Source organism: Nycticebus coucang, chromosome 6 (genome assembly GCF_027406575.1).
Source record: "Nycticebus coucang isolate mNycCou1 chromosome 6, mNycCou1.pri, whole genome shotgun sequence".
NCBI lineage: Eukaryota > Metazoa > Chordata > Mammalia > Primates > Lorisidae > Nycticebus > Nycticebus coucang.
Window position 1 is genome coordinate 81,559,837 of NC_069785.1, and position 16,753 is coordinate 81,576,589.

Consider the following 16,753-nt stretch of genomic DNA (forward strand, 5'->3'; position numbering starts at 1 on the left):
TAATCGTCTTAGGTCTTTAGTCTGACCCTTCCCTGTGTTTTTTCCTTCCCTTTCCCTTGCCACCTGTGTTGAACAAACCAGCTCTTCATGCTGAGGAATTCCCCACATCAGGATTTTGCTAATTGTGTTTCTGTGGGGTCATTTAGCACTTCCTCCCTGTACTGTGTTTCCTGTGTATGGCAGTTAGATTCTCAGGCTACCTAGATTCAGCGCCGACTGTTAAGTTTGACAAGGATACTTTTTGTCAGGGGAGGTGCTGTACATTCTTTTGCATCGCATCTGAGCCACATCATGGCAGTCGTTCTCTCTTACAGTTTTAACATGTTGTTGACCAGTCACAAGTTCACTTGCGTTTGCCCTTGTGTTAGCTATTGCAGTGTTTATAACACAGTGTAATATAGGAGATTGTAAAAGCTTTCTTGATCATATTCAGTTGTGTTCACTTTATTATAAAAAAATTATCTTTCAGGGGCAGTGCCTATGGCTCAAAGAGGTAGGGCGCCGGCCCCATATCACTGAGGTGGCGGGTTCAAACCTAGCCCCAGCCAAAAACTGCAAAAAAAAATAAAAAAATTATCTTTTAGATATTCAAGATTTTAATCACAGTTCTAGTATTGTAAAAATTTCAACCGTGATGGATTGTGATGGCGAAGAATTTTTCAAAGAATTATATCTATGCCATCTATCTATGGCAGGGGTCCTCAAACTACGGCCTGCGGGCCACATGCAGCGATGTGATTGTATTTGTTCCCGTTTTGTTTTTTTACTTCGAAATAAGATATATGCAGTGTGCATAGGAATTTGTTCATAGTTGTTTTTTTTAAACTATAATCCGGCCCTCCAACGGTCTGAGGGACAGTGAACTGGCCCCTGTTTAAAAAGTTTAAGGACCCCTGCTTTCTCGGATTGTCTGAGTGATTTTGAAATGTTTTGTAGTGACCCAGAAAATGATAGTTTATCGAAAGACAGTTATGAAACTGATATTAGACCACCAAAATTCCAAAAAAGAAATGTAATGGGATCTGATAGTGAAAATGAGTTTGTTTGTTTTTTAAACTCAGTGAATTTGCTGTTCATTGTACTTTAAAAATAATTATCTTTTTGAGGACTAGTGAGAATCTAGTAGCAAACAGAAATGTATCCAGGCATTTTGATTTCTACAGAAGCCATCTGATTAGAATGAGTGGTGACTCAGGAACGCATGGCTTGTCAGATGTTATCTAGGGGTGAGCTGGTTTGTGAGGACTTTGGTGCAGTAGATTGAGTAGTTTTATTGAGCCATTAATGTAAGGTCTGAGCCAATTTTTAGTTTATTGGTCATGTAGGTTATGGCTCTTGCCCAAGCTATCTTAAAGGAGATACCTGCCACCTCACAATACATTTCATATTTTAATTTTTAAAAATAGCATTTATACTTTTCCACAAAGAATATTGTGGAAAATTTTTAAAAGAGATTTATTTTTAAAGAGTTGTATATAAATCATACTATACAGAGATAGTTTCTAGTTTTTTTCATATGTATGTGACTTTTTTTACTTCAGATTAATATGAGGGTATAAATAATTAGGTTACAGTGTTTGCATTTGTTAGGTGAGGTCCCTGTTGTAATTGTGTCCCACACCCTGGAAATGTGCCATATACTCCACATTGTGCCCATTAAGTGGGAACATACCAATCTTCCTCCTCCTTCCTCACTTTTACCCACATCTTGAACTGACTTGAGTTTTTCTCTTGTGTGGGTCTGTATTAGATCGTCTACTGGCTTCCTTGTTGGTATTGAGTACATTGGATACTTGCTTTTCCATTCTTGTGATACATTAACAAGAAGAATGTGTTTCAAGTGAAAATGATTTTGAAGAAGAGTGATTGAAAATATTACACCAACTTTGGAGGATTGTACAAATATTTCGGGTAAAACTGTTGAATTTAGTGATACACAGAGTATCAGTGAAGTGATGGATTTACTTTTTTTTTATTGTTTGGGATTCATTGAAGGTACAAAGAATTAGGTTACATTGATTGCATCTGTTAGATAATAAGTCCCTCTTATACTTGTGTCCTGCCCCTAAGGGGCGTGCCATACACTGTGACCCCACTCCCCTTTCCCCCATTCCTTCATTCCTCTATCCCCCACCTTGTATTAGCTCATCTACTGCCTTTATATTAGAATAGAGTACATTGGGTTCTTGCTTCTCCATTTTTGTGATGCTTTATATGTTCCACCTCCATCCAGGTTCATACAAAAGATGTAAGTCTCCATCTTTTTTTAATGGCCATGGTATACATATACCACAGCATTTTAATCTATTCCTGGGTTGATGGCCATTTAGGTTGTTTCCACATTTTGGCAATTGTAAATTAAGCTGTAATAAACAGTGTGGTGCAAATGTCCTTAGATAAAAAAAAAAAAATACGGAACTCTTCATGAATTTGGGTGTCATCCTTGCATAGAGGCCATGCTAATTTTTTCTGTATTGTTACAATTTTAGTATATATTCTGCTGAAGCGAGCACGTTTTGATAATGTGTTTTTGATTTAGTTGGTTCTCAAACTAATTTATACCCTCACCAAATGGAACGATTTTATAAAAAGTCTACTAAAACTTTATTGTGGCTGGAAGTTACGAATAGTGATAAAAAGAAGTTACTTGGTTTGTTGATATTGATGGGACAAAGAAAATACCACATTGCAGAGATTACTGGTCAGCGGACCCTTTGCTCTAAACACCAGCATTTCCTAAAACTATGACCAGAATGAGGTTCGAGCAAATCCTTACTTCATCTTAGTGATAATTCACAAGCTCCAGAAAGTGAAGTTTTATAAAATCAGGCCTCTTTTGGATTACTTTATTCCATAATTTCAGTCTTTGTATATACCTAAGCAGAAGTTATCCCTCAATGAAGCAATGGTGCCATAGAGAACTTCGTTTCACTTTCATATTCAATCAGAATAATAGCTGGTAGCATGGGGTAGCTTCTGTACAAAAATTGCTGGTCAAAGTGTGTTCAGATTGATGAGGTTAGGTTTGTCAGCCGGATGCATTCATAAAATTCTCCAGCCTTTTGCATAATGCTTTAAACAATCATTAACAATCCCAGATTCATTCATTCATCTAGGGAATATTGATGTTTTAAACTGAAAATAACAAAGAATTTCAATATTCCACCCTAAAAATTGACTCTAGCATGGACCAGTAGCAATAGAAGGCAGGATTTTAGGAAATCTTTATTGGGAGATCACATACTTAGTAAAGGAGATATTTTCTGTCCCCTGGAAAAGGACTGTCATGATTGGTTTTGAAAGGGAGCTGACCTATGTTCCATAGGATAATGGTGGGAATCCACTGGTCCAATGTGATGTGATGTGAAGTGTGGCCAGGCTGGGTGTGCTTAATCACCAAGTGAGTGGTGTGGCCAATGGTAATACCAAGGAGAGGGGCTCAATGTGAGTTGGGAAGACTTCCTGGAAGGAAAGGGTGTTGGATTATTGGAAGTGAGCACTGGTGGCTCTGACTTCAGTAGACACAGAGTATGAGATGGAAGGGGTGAATGTGGGCAATATTGGGAAGGAAGAATCAGTAGGGCCTGGTGAGCTGGGAGGGGGAGAGAAACTCCTAGAAACACCAGAGAGTATTTTCTTAAATGATAACAGCCCTCTCAGCCTTTGCTCAACCCCTTATCCCCGTGTCTTTATATGAAAGACATGGAGATTTTGCTTGATTCATGGGTATTCATGGGTATTTCTTGAACTTGCTCTAAGATTCAGCCTATCAGCTTGTTTCCATGTTATTCACAGGAAGTAAACTTACCTTCCTCTTATTTTTTCCCCCTATTTTTAAGTAAATTTTATCGAAGTATAACCTTCAGAAAGTCCCCAGATGCAGAATATATAGCTCAAGGAATTGTCAAAGTGAACACACCGATGGTAACAAGCACCCACTCATGTCAAGAAGGAAGACAACGCCAGCACCCTGGAAGCAGCTGCTCTCCCTTGCCCCTCACAGTGAATGTCTCCTCCCCAGGAGAGCAGGGTGCTGGCTCCCAATAGTGTAGATGACGTTTTCCTGTTTGGGGATATACTCCTTTGTGTCTCCTCTTTGTATTTTGAATATATATCTGAATTCATCCACACTAAAACTTATCTGGATCCCACACGAATATTTTTGAATACCCATTTTTAAGGAAGAGAATATAGTCATGCTTCAAAACATGTGTGTTGTAGTTCTGTTATAACAGAATCCCACAGACTGAGCAATTATAGTGAATAGAAATTTATCTGGCTCACGGTTCTGGAGCCTGGGGAGTTCAAGAGGCCAGCACTGGCATCTGGTGAGAGCTTCAGGTTGTGTCATCCTGTGGTGGAAGGCAGGAAAGCAAGAGAGGGCTGAACTTGCTTTTATAACTAACCCACTGTGGTGATAATGACATTCGTCTGTTTGCTAGGGCAGAGCCCTCTTGACCAAATCACCTCTTGTTTTTTTGAGACTGAGTCTCATTCTGTCACCCTGGGTGGAGTGCCATGGCATCATCGTAGCTCACAGCAACATCAAACTCTTGGGTTGAAGCAATCCTCTTGCCTCTGCCTCTGAGTAGCTAGGAGTACAGGTACCTGCCACAACGCCCTAGTAACTTTTTTTTTAAATTTTTGGTAGAGACAAGGATTTCACTCTTGCTCAGGCTGGTCTGGACCTTGTGAGCTCAAGCAATCTGCCTGCCTCAGCCTCTGGGGTGCTAGGATTACAATGTGAGCCACCCTGCCAGCTGACCTAATCACCTCTTTTTAGACCCCACCTCCTGACACTATTACACTGGGGATTTAGTTTTCAACACATGAACTTTGCAGGACACATTCAAACTATAGCAATGTGTTTACATACATTTAAAAAAAACAAGAACAAAGATATAGTTGAGTATTTTTTTTTAACTGAGGACAGGTTAGCTTTTAAGAATAGGAAGCCATAGCTGGGCATTGTGGCGGGTGCCTGTAGTCCCAGCTGCTCGGGAGGCTGAGGCAGGAGAATTGCTGAAGCCCAAGAGCTAGAGGTTGCTGTGAGTCCTGTGACATCATGGCACTCTACTGAAGGCGGTAAAGTGAGACTCTGTCTCTACAAAAAAAAAAAAAAAAAAAAGAATAGGAAGCCAAAGATGGCATATTTTAGTTTTTTGTTTTTCTTTCTTTCTTTATTTAGAGATAGAGTCTCACTTAGTCACCCTTGTAGAGTGCCATGGCGTCATAGCTCACAGCAATCTCAAAGTCTTGGGTTCAAGTGATTCTCTTGCCTCAGCTTCCTGTGTAGCTGGGACTACAGGCACCTGCCACAATGCCTGGCTATTTTTAGAGATGGGGTCTCGCTCTGGTTCAGGCTGGTCTCGAACTTGTGAGCTCAGGCAATCCACCTGCCTCGGCCTCCCAGAGTGCTAGGATTACAGGCATGAGCCACCGCTCCCCAGCTTTTCTTTTCCTTTAAAGTGGTTACAGGATAGAAGCTTCCAAGGAAAGATCTGGGGGGCGGGGGGGATCAAGTTTGGTTGTAAGTGTTTTGTTTAGAATGTGGTAGGGGCAAAGAGTCGTCTGTGTCTCCCTGCATTCTCTAGGTGATGAAGGCAGAGCTCTTTGGAGGAAGATTTGTGAGAATGCTTTATCGTATTGATGTTTCCAAAGGGAAGATGTAGACCTGCACTTAAGAAAAAACAAGTTCTTTTTTTTATGTAGGAGTAACTGGCTCAGGATTCCCCTTTGATTTTGGACGCAACCCCTACAAAGGAAAACGCCCTTTGAAAGATATAATTGGATCGTACAAAAACCGTCACAGCAGTGGTGACCCTGCAATCGAGGGAACATCAGGCAGTGGCAGCACCAACAAGCTGGCCTCCGAAATGCAGCTGCAGGTGCAGAGCCAGCAGGAAGAGTTGGAACGGTTGAAGAAAGACCTGTCCAGTCAGAAGGTAATTTTTCTTCTCCTGACTTCTGTCTTATCCCACATGAGCAGCTAAAGACCAGAGGATTGAAGCCTGGTGTATGTTTCCCTGAATCTTTCTGAGGACAGTTTTGTTTCCCAGGATGTGCTTTTCCCCTTAAAACTTTAGTGTTGTCACAGCCTCTGTCCTGGGCACTGCTGCCCTGTGTGGTTGTTTTTTTCAGGATTTGGAAGATCTCTTAAGGAAGGTCAGAAGAGGATGCTGTCTGTACCCACACCCAGTCCTGCCCCTCAGATTGAATCTCTTGTAAACACAGCTTCAGCATAGAGTTCTTTATCAGTTGTTTAAAAAGAGTTTCTACATCCTGTTAAGCAGTTTCCTTCTCAGCTAGCAAGACCTGATTACACTTAATTGCTCAGAAGTTCAGTCAATCTCAGAGCACAGATTTTTTTAATACGATGAACGTCTGCTTGTAACTCCTGGTAGGCTACCATGTACATGTCTGTTATTTCCTGTTTCCTGTTATTGTTCTCTGCAGATAGTCCTAATAGAGAAAATATTTTTCCTCTCTATTTTCGAGATCATTCAAGAAGAAGTTCAGTATTAAAATGTTTTCAGTAAAGATTCTGCATTTCCTCAAATGCCGATGGTTGCTCCATGCAGTATTGTCATGATTGCCGCTTCTCTTCTTCCTCGCTTTCCTCACCCTTACTCCACCCTCCTTTTGGCTCCCAGGAGCTTGTCCGACTGCTCCAGCAGACAGTCCGGTCATCCCAGTATGACAAGTACTTCACGAGCAGCCGGCTCTGCGATGGGGTCCCGAAGGACACGCTCGAGCTTCTGCACCAGAAGGATGACCAGATTCTGGGCCTCACCAGTCAGCTGGAGAGGGTCAGCCTGGAAAAGGAGAGTCTTCAGCAGGAAGTGAGGACACTGAAGGGCAAAGTGGGCGAGCTCAATGAGCAGCTGGGGATGCTGATGGAGACCATCCAGGCCAAGGACGAGGTCATCATCAAGCTGAGCGAGTGCGAGGGCACTGCATCTTCCCCCACCATGGTGCCCAGCTCCCCCTCAGCCACCCCCGCCAGCAGGGACCAGCTGGAGCTGGACAGGCTGAGAGTAAGCACAGTCTGTGGGCTCTGAGGCCTGGGATGAGAGACCCCAAACCATGAGCTTTGCTGAGGTTACCTTAGAGGTTCTGGGCTCCCTGAGCTAATTTGGTGACAGCAGAGCACCCCCCCTTTTTTGACAAATATAATAGGACATATAGTGAGATAATTCTTATTCTTCAAAGGAGATTTCTTAGAAAATGAGATTCTTACTCCAAAGATGTTGCCATTGCCTACAACACTTTCCAATCTTTCCCCTTCCGTCACTTTCGGGCAGCTGAGACTTCTTTATTTATACCACCCAGAGGACTTCACTACCCCACATAGCAGACAGAGCTGTTTCTCACCCCTCCTGTGTATGTGAGTGTTTCTGTGTACAAATGTACTTATTTTGCACGCCCTGGTGCAGGACCCCGTGCAGGCCTGGGTGGGAGCGTCGTTTCCAGCAGCTAGTATAAGGTTGGCTGGGGAAGTGGAGCCCAGCTTCCAAGCAGGCCTGGGAGAGGGTCCTGATGAAAGTAGAAAGTAGAAGTGTCCCTGTGGGCCAGCCCTGTGGGGGCGGGGGAGGCTGGTTCCTGAAGAGAAGTGACTCTCTCAGTCGTACCTGGGGCAGTGATCAGTGGATGAAGTAGGAGAAGCACACAGCATTTGCAGGGAGCAAGGGCAGTCTGACTCTGCCTGTAGAGGAGCTCCAGAGGGGAGAGCTGGATGGTCTTGGGCAATATCAGTAAGGCCATAGAGAAGATCATAAAATTCTTACTGCCACCGATTGGAGAGGTTTCAGGTGGACACGGGGCATTGGGATGCCAGCAACCTTCAAGTCTGAGCTACTGTCCCACCTAGCCCCAAAGTGTTCGTCGGCTTGCCACCTTCTTCTTGCAAATAATTTATCTCCAAGGGTGTTTGGTTCCCCAAATGATGTTTGTCCTTGAAAGGTAAAGGTTTGCTACTGCTGGCATTGTTACTGTTTGCTTCATGCCTAGAAGTACCTTTCGTGCACTGTCAGTGAACTGAGTGAAGGAAAGAGGGGCGTGATAGTGACCTTGAAGATAATCCCCAAACAGAAATAAAATCACCTGAATGATGGCAGCACAGTCTCCCAGAGTGACTTCTCATTGGCAGTACTCACTGGATATGTCAGCCAAAGGATTTAATAATGAAAAAAGCCCAAACAACAAAACCCCCAATCTCATTAGTTTATGCTTATATACTATAAACTATAGTCTTTAAAAAAAAAAGAAGTCTTGGTTAGTGTTGTCAAGTAGAAGTCCTTTTTTATTTATATAAATATATATACATAAATACATATTTATATGTAAATATTTACATATTTACAAAATTGTATGTATATATTTACATATAAATGCATATATAAAATACATTTATATTTATATATAAATGCATATATACATTTTTTTACATACATACATTTATAAATACATATTTGTATTTATAAATCTATATGTGTATATATTTTTATATATAAATACATACACTTTTTTTTTTTTTTTAAGAGATAAGGTCTTGCTATGTCACCTAGGCTGGAGTATAGTGGCATGATCCTAGCTCACTGCAGCCTTGAACTCCTGGGCTTAATCTATCCTCCTACCTCAACTTCCCAAGTTGCTAGGACTACAGGCATGAGCCACTGTGCCTGGCCTACATTTTTTTTTTGTTTTTCTGAGACAGAGTCTCACTATGTCGCCCTCTGTAGAGTGCTATGGCGTCACAGCTCACAGCAACCTCAAACTCTTGAGCTTAAGCAATTCTCTTGCCTCAGCCTCCCAAGTAGCAGGACTACAGGTACCCACCACAACACCTGGCTATTTTCTTTTTTTTTTTTTTTTTGGTTATAGTTGTCACTGTCGTTTGGCAGGCCCAGGCTGGATTCGAACCTGCCGGCTCCCGTGTATGTGGCTGGCACCCTAGCCGCTGAGCTACAGGCACTGAACCCCTGGCCTATATTTTTATATGTAAATAAAAATAAATATATCCTTAAAAATATTCTTATGTGTCTTTTGTATTTTTTTCCTTTTTCTTTTTTTTCTTTTTTTTTTTTGTAGAGACAGAGTCTCACTTTATGGCCCTCGGTAGAGTGCCGTGGCCTCACACACCTCACAGCAACCTCCAACTCCTGGGCTTAAGCGATTCTCTTGCCTCAGCCTCCCAAGTAGCTGGGACCACAGGCGCCCGCCACAATGCCCGGCTATTTTTTGGTTGCAGTTTGGCCAGGGCTGGGTTTGAACCCGCCCCCCTCGGTATATGGGGCCGGTGCCTTACCGACTGAGCCACAGGCGCCGCCCCATGTCTTTTGTATTTTAAAGATATGTTCATGTATCTTTTCTATTACTGCTTTTACTAACTAGTTTTCTTGCTTGTTAGTGGAGTAGCCAATAAAGATTTCTGCTTTTTGGAATTTGCTATCTTCTTTTCTTGTGTGAGTCATTCTAATACATGGTTGCTATTTATTCTAATATTCCCATAATAGAATACTAAAGAAACAGGTCCTAGGATTTTGCCACCCAGTGATTTAAGTCCTGTATTTTTCCACATTCATGTAATCCTTCCATTGTTGAAGTATACAGATATCCAGGCTGTTTCTTTCAGCCATTAAAGCCTAAGCACTTCCCATGTGGCTAGCATTGATGTTTTCAGAATTGTCTGTCCTTTATGTTATTATTTACTTTATACTTCATGTTTGTCTCCTTTCTGTCTCTTGCTATTTCTTGATATCTTCATGCACACAGCTTTTCCTTCTTTGGCATTCAGCTATGCACTGGGCATTGTACTTTGCAGGAGGAATACAGGATGCACCCCTGGGGGTCACGGTTTCATTTGGAGAGCACAGACGCAAAAGCAGAGTCACAGCTATCACAAACACCTGGAAGGAGGGGGTGTGTGGAATAGTATGGGGTGGTGGTTTAGACTCAGCGTGGACCCTGCAGCCAGATCTGGCTGGGTCCAAACTCACCTTCCAACTTATAAACTCAGACTTGGGCAGGGGCCCTTCACTTCTCTACCCCAGCTTGCTCATCTGGGAAGTAGTGTTCTTGTCTTCTTGGGGTGTTATAAGGCCCTCGTGCTGTGCCTGGCACCTCATGAGGTCTTAACTGTTGGGTGCTGTTTTTGCTGATACTGTCATTCCTGAGTAGTATCCTTATGATAAACAATCAAAAGTTAAAGTCGTGGACCTGGTAGATGGTAGTTACTTGCTTTTACCAACCCACTTTTTACCGCCCAGTCTCAGTCCATTACTGCCAAGGACATTCTCTAGTTGCCCTCCAGCCCACCTTCCTTTGGCTGATCTGACTTCTAGTCATGGTTTGTTCATTGTTTCCAAATACGAGAGCTTTGAGGTGCCAGGAGAAAGGAGAGAAAGAAGAAGCCTTTGGTCGGGAAAGAGAAAGAAGTTTGTGGGCCTCCTTTGGGGTTTGACATTTGCATTTCGAGTATTTGTTGTGATGTGTGGTCTTGCTGAGGCTGAGTAGGTGTGATGCACGTCAGACCTCTGGTAGGAATGGAGGGGCTCAGAGCTCCCCAGGCCTGACTTTCAGAGCCTGATTCACAGCCTGGACACTTAGTAGCTGGGCAGCCTCTCTGTGACTGCTCTTCACTTATGAAATAGAATTGACAAGATTGGCCACATGAGAGTTGTGAGTTTTAAATGAGATCAAGAATCCCACTGCTAGATGGGCCCTGTGGGTCACACCTGTAATCCTAGCACTCTGGGAGGCCAAGGCAGGGGATCCCTTGAGGTCAGGAGTTCAAGACCAGCCTGAGCAAGAGCGAGACTCCATCTTTACTCAAAAATACACAAGTTAGCTGAGCATTGTGGCAGATGCCTGTAATCTCAGCAACTCAGGAGGATGAGGGAGGAGGATTGTTTGAGCCCAGGTGGGAATTTGAGGTCATTGTGAGCTATGACACCATGGCACTCTAGCCTGGGGAACAGTGCATCTCTGTCTCAAAAAACAATTGCATTAAGACTCTCACTGCCTAGCATGGGGCACTTGTAACCCCATAGAAGGGGCTTCATAAATGTTAGTGATTAAACACTGAAACATTATCAGTTCTTCTGCATTTTGTGGGGAAATTGTACAATCCCAGGTGGTTTCTGAATTGGAGATTGGGGGGTATCTGTAGGCTCATCTCTAGGGAGTGGCAGTGGTCTCCTTCCTGAGTCTGTCTTGACCACACTGGCCTGCCCTTTGCGCTGTCTTAGACTGATTTCTTCTGTGATTGAGGGGGGATCAAAAATTTCTCAGGAACCTCATGCACCAGCCTGTCAGGTTATAAAAGAAATAAAGAAAAACGGGGGAGAGGGCACATTTATAAAAGACTGAATTTGGTAAAGAACATTTAGAAATCACTGCCTCACATGTGGTTCTGATCAGTATCTTTAGGATCTTCTTCAGTTCATTGTTTGTTCTTATTAATAGGATGGTCTAAAGAAGTTGCCTGAAATTTCTTTTCCCAGCATTTTATCTTGTCCGTTGTTGTTGGCTCCTATCGCCTTTCTTGTTCAGAGCTCCAAGACTGAAGCTAACGCAGGACATCTGCCTCGTCAGATCTGCACTTTAGGTTGGGCTTGGCAGAACTTATCACTGGCTTATTATGTTCTCTTAAAGACATAAAGCATATGTGGCGAAAGTTAACACTTGGCAAATTCAAGTGAAGGCTATATTCCTTGTACCTTTCTTTCAACTTTTTCATAAGTCTGAAATTTTTCAATATAAAAAAGTTGAATGCATTCTCTTAAGTGCCTCATACATTGTACTTTATAAATATTCTTTATTAAGTGTGATCTTAAGTGCTTTTGTATGAGTTTTAGCAGTTAAGTTTGTGAACTCATCCTAGAAAAGGTGCTATATACCCCATTGCTGAGTATCACTATGGTCACCTTTGAAGTGCTCCCTGTGGAAAGCTGTACACCAAAGCCAGTGCCTAATCCACCCTTCAAAGCAATTTTAGAATTTTTTTTCTGGAATGGCCATAGGGGCTGTCATCATACTACCCTTGATGTCTGGAGTGTCATCAAAATATCTTCTTTTCAATATTTTCCTTTATCTGTGGGTAAAGAAAAAATTCACTGGGAGCCAGATCAGGTGAGTGGGAAGGGTATTCTAACACAGTTTTTGTTTACTGGCTAAAAAGTCCCTCACATACAGTGCTGTGTGAGCTGGTGCATTGTTGTGATGCAAGAGCCATGGTGAAAGTTTAAGTTGTTTTCATCTTTTTCACACAGCCTTTTCAGCACTTCCAAACTGTAAACTTGGTTAATGGCTTCTCCAGTTGGTACAAATGCATAATGAATTATCACTCAGATATCAATATCAGAAAAGAAGATATTTTGATGACACTCCAGACATCAAGGGTAGTATGATGACAGCCCCTATGGCCATTCCAGAAAAAGAATTCTAAAATTGCTTTGAAGGGTGGATTAGGCACTCGCTTTGGTGTACAGCTTTCCACAGGGAGCACTTCAAAGGTGACCATAGTGATACTCAGCAATGGGGTATATAGCACCTTTTCTAGGATGAGTTCACAAACTTAACTGCTAAAACTCATACAAAAGCACTTAAGATCACACTTAATAAAGAATATTTATAAAGTACAATGTATGAGGCACTTAAGAGAATGCATTCAACTTTTGAGGTAATGAGGTTAGCAACATCATTTTGATTCTTGATTTGGACTGATTCTCGATTTTTGGTTGTGGAGAATTGGCTGACTTCCATTGTGCACTTTGACAATTTGTTTCAGGGTCATATTGGTATACCCATGTTTCATCACCAGTGATAACATGGCCCCAAACATTATCCTGCCTCTTCAAAAGGTCTTGGCAGACTTCAACTCTCCTTTGCTTTTGTTTATCAGTGAGGTCCTTCAGAACACTTCTTGCACACACCTTCCTCATGCCAAGGTTTTCTGTTAAGATTCTCCTATTTGTCTGTCAATATTTACTTGGTCTGCTGCGCTTCTCACAGTCAGCCGATGAGTTTTACACATAATTTGACAAGCTTTTGCAATGTTTTCATCGGTCTCCTTGTTACTGGCTGCCCTAACCTCTCTGCATTAGTGACAGGTTATCTCCCCTCAGAAGACTGTTTAATCCATTTGTACGCTGCATGTTTTTTTCATGATTATCCCCGTAAATTTGAACTAACATGTCCCTGATTTCACTTCTACTCTTGCCAAGTTTAACAAGAAATGTAATGTTTGTTCGCTGCTCTAATTTAAGCTCTGACATTCTCACGATGGCACACAAAAGCATGCAACACTAATGAATGCCGCTCAGCAAGACACCACCACACTTTGACATGAACACAGCTGTGAGACACTAATATACCAAGGTTGTCGAACCTTACTGAATTATTTGTACAGTGCTGCCAGCATAAGTGCACAGTGGCAAGTTTATGAACTTAATCATCAGACCTCTATGTAGCCTTTTAAATATAATCTGGATAAGTAAAACTTACAACTTACAGAAAATGTGTTCAGTTTCTCTGGTTAAAAAAAAAGGGGGCCAAGCACAGTGGCCCCTATTTGTAATCCCAGCACTTCGGGAGGCTAAGGTGAAAGGACATCTTGAGTCTAAGAGTTTGAGACTAGCCTGAGCAACATAGCAAGACTCTGTCTCTACAAAAAAAAAAAAATTAACTGGGTACGCATCATTAGTCCTAGCTACTCATGAGGCTGAGGCAGCAGGATCACTTGAGCCTAGGAGTTCAGAATTGCAGTGAGCTGTGATGGCAACACTGCTGTAGCTTGGGCAATAGATTGAGATCTTGTCTCTAAACAAAAAGAAAAAAGTGAATGTAAGGTATTGCTTTTTTTTTTTTGGTACCACCTCAATGAATATGGGTAGATAAAATATTTGTATGTATTTATGACACAAACACTATTTCTCCTATCATCAGTTGAGAAAAATCACTACCATTAAGTAAGTATCTTCTCTATCTCCTTTACAGCAGTTTTGCCTGCCTTCTGCTGCCACAGGTGGCCAAAACAATCAGAAAGTTACAACTTCAATCCCTTAGAACCTGCTCTAACAATTAGAAGGGCTATTTGATTTGTAGGACAGCAAGATGCTAATTATATAGGATAATTAGTAAATGTTCAGCAATTGAATTGATGGATTTTTTTTCTAACAGGATAGTCTACAGGGGTACAAAGCCCAAAACAAATTTCTAAATAAGGAGATTTTGGAACTCTCAGCTCTACGAAGAAATGCAGAAAGGAGAGAGAGGGATCTGATGGCAAAGGTGAGTCAGGATGGTGGTATTCTATTACCTGGTGGGATGTAAGATTGGGAAACCACTTAAAAATGAACATGTTTTAAAAATGGTTTAACTCCTGGTCTTGGAGATCTGTGGTTACTGATATCAAAATACATTCAAAGTATAAATAGTACATGGAACTGTGTACTTAGTTTCACTTTGTCTGTGTTGAAGACAAAGAGAAATGCCCTGAGATGTGGCTTCATTTGTGCGTAAGCACTTTTAATGTCGTTTTCAGGAAAACTAATTACATAATTGTTATACCTTATACAATTATAAGGTCCCCTAAATTAAGGTTTATTTGGATTTTGATTTATGCTATTGAGTTTCCTATCTGTAAAATGAGGACGGTGAGGTTAGTGCCTCCTCTGTAAACCCACTAGGACTTGTGTGAGAGTCAGATATGATTGTGGATAGAAAGGGATTTGCAAGCCATAAAGAGACCTCAAACATTTTGGTTATAATTAAATGAGCTACAATCAAATGACACTGTGAATAGGTTATGTACCTTATATACTTTTTTGAACAGACCTCAAAGCATCTCCCCAAACTGCATTCCTGCATGTTTTCCAGGGTGGATTTGATTTGTGTGATAAGGTAGCAGGTGGGAGCTAATCTAGCATCATAGTGTCCTAGGTGGTGACTCAGTGGCCCTTGTTCTAAGTGGCACCAAGCTTGACTTAAGTAACTGGGATGTGGCCTGGTTTTTGCTGCTCACCTAACCTGTCGAGGTGATGGCACAACAAGAAGTGGCACCCATAGGTCTGATTATCAGCATCCCTTCTCTGCCAGACCCCATGGCAAGACATTTTAAACACAGTATGTGGTGGCCTGTGGCATAAATTAATCTCTTGTCTTTGATACAGTCTGTCTCTGCCTCACTTCCTAATAGGTTTGGGCTTGTCATTTGGTGATTATTTGAGGTACCTAAGGATTGCTTTCCTGTGTCTCTGGAGTTGGGGAGGTAACCCCCACATTCTCTGCAGTATTCTAGCCTGGAAGCCAAGCTGTGCCAGATAGAGAGTAAATACTTGATACTGCTCCAAGAAATGAAGACCCCAGTGTGCTCAGAAGAACAGGGGCCTGCCCGTGAGGTCATAGCCCAGTTGCTGGAAGACGCTCTGCAGGTAGAGAGCCAAGAGCAGCCAGAGCAAGCATTTGTGAAGCCGCATCTTGTGAGGTAAAGGTGCCAGTGACTGGCGGAGGGGGAGCATCCCACTCTTGAAGTCCCCTTTTCAGTTGCCGCAGCCACTCAGAACTGTACACAACTCTGTGTGTCTCATTTGATGCTTGTGTTGAGTGCAGTCAGGTCAGCAGAGAGAAAGTGTTGTCTTTCACCCCAGTAATCAAGTGATAGAACTTCTGATTGTGAGGCCTTGTTCTCGTGCAGGTAAGGTGGCCTTACTTCCAGTCTTCCAAAGAACAGGAGCCCTCTCTTGAGTCATAATTGTACCCCCAGGTGTTTTAAAAGCAAAGGGAGCTCCTAAGCAGGACCTGGGCTTCCTTTGTAGGGGAAGGTGCCTGGGTAACCCGAATCAGTGGTCTGGAACCCACTAAGGATCTGATACAAACCATGGGCACACTGTCTCCAAATACATGTGAACATACATGTGCACACAAATATTGCATATACTGTGTATCTTTGGGGGAATCACTAAGCCCATGAATCTGGAATTAAGATCTTGGATTAAGAGTCCTCAAGCTGTTTTGTGAAAAAGGAGACTCGAGAAATGACTGGAACTAAGCGAAACCTGCAGATTCACTCTTCCCAGCTTCCTCTTGTTCCTGCCTCTTTACCATCCTGGGAAATCTGCCGCCCCGGCCAGGATCTGGTCCTTGTCACCAATAGGCCATGTGATCCTGGGCAGGTTACACATGAGAGTGAGTTTCTCCAGGGTTCAGACCGTCAGTATAATTCTGGCATGTGGGATTGTTTGTTTTTAGCTCTGCTAGATCCAGTTTCCAAAGTGCTCGAACATGTTCACACCCTCAGCAGCAGTGTGTGAAAGACCTCTTTCTATTAGTTTCTGTTGCTGCCTTAACAAACTATCACATACTTAATGGCTTGAAACATGGAGATTTATTACCTTATAGTTAAGGTAGGGCTAGCCCTGCTCCAGTCTCCTTAGGTTAATCAAGGGCTGCATTCCTCTGATCTTCTAGGGGACAGTACTTTTCCTTGCTTCTTCAAGTTCAAGAATATAACAGTTGTAGGACTGGGCCCCCATTTCCTTGCCGGCTATCAGATGTGGCCGTTCCCAGTGCTTGGAGGCTGCCAGCTTCCTTGGCCATGGCACCTTCTCCCATCTTCTAAGGCGGCAGCCGCAGGTCCAGCCTCTCTCACCATTCAAATTTTTCCTGCCTCCTCTTCTTCCATCGTCCATTTCGCCCCCAGATCTTTTGCCCTCTGCTTCCACTTTGAAGGGCTCATGTGGGTACCCAGGCC

General features: G+C 42.5%; 1 protein-coding gene and 1 non-coding gene across 2 annotated transcripts in view; one reads left to right on the forward strand and one right to left on the reverse strand.

Annotated features, from left to right (window-relative positions):
- The window catches only part of TBC1D2B (TBC1 domain family member 2B), a 107,007-nt gene that overhangs the window by 70,956 nt on the left and 19,298 nt on the right, over positions 1 to 16,753 (forward strand). The window contains exons 5-8 of the mRNA XM_053594433.1: positions 5,713 to 5,945; positions 6,654 to 7,037; positions 14,182 to 14,292; positions 15,294 to 15,487. Coding sequence (XP_053450408.1) covers positions 5,713 to 5,945; positions 6,654 to 7,037; positions 14,182 to 14,292; positions 15,294 to 15,487 — 922 coding nt within the window. The remainder of the gene's footprint in view (positions 1 to 5,712; positions 5,946 to 6,653; positions 7,038 to 14,181; positions 14,293 to 15,293; positions 15,488 to 16,753) is intronic.
- Positions 2,407 to 2,513, reverse strand: LOC128589395 (U6 spliceosomal RNA). The gene has a single exon (XR_008380987.1). It is a non-coding gene; the product is annotated as a U6 spliceosomal RNA (small nuclear RNA).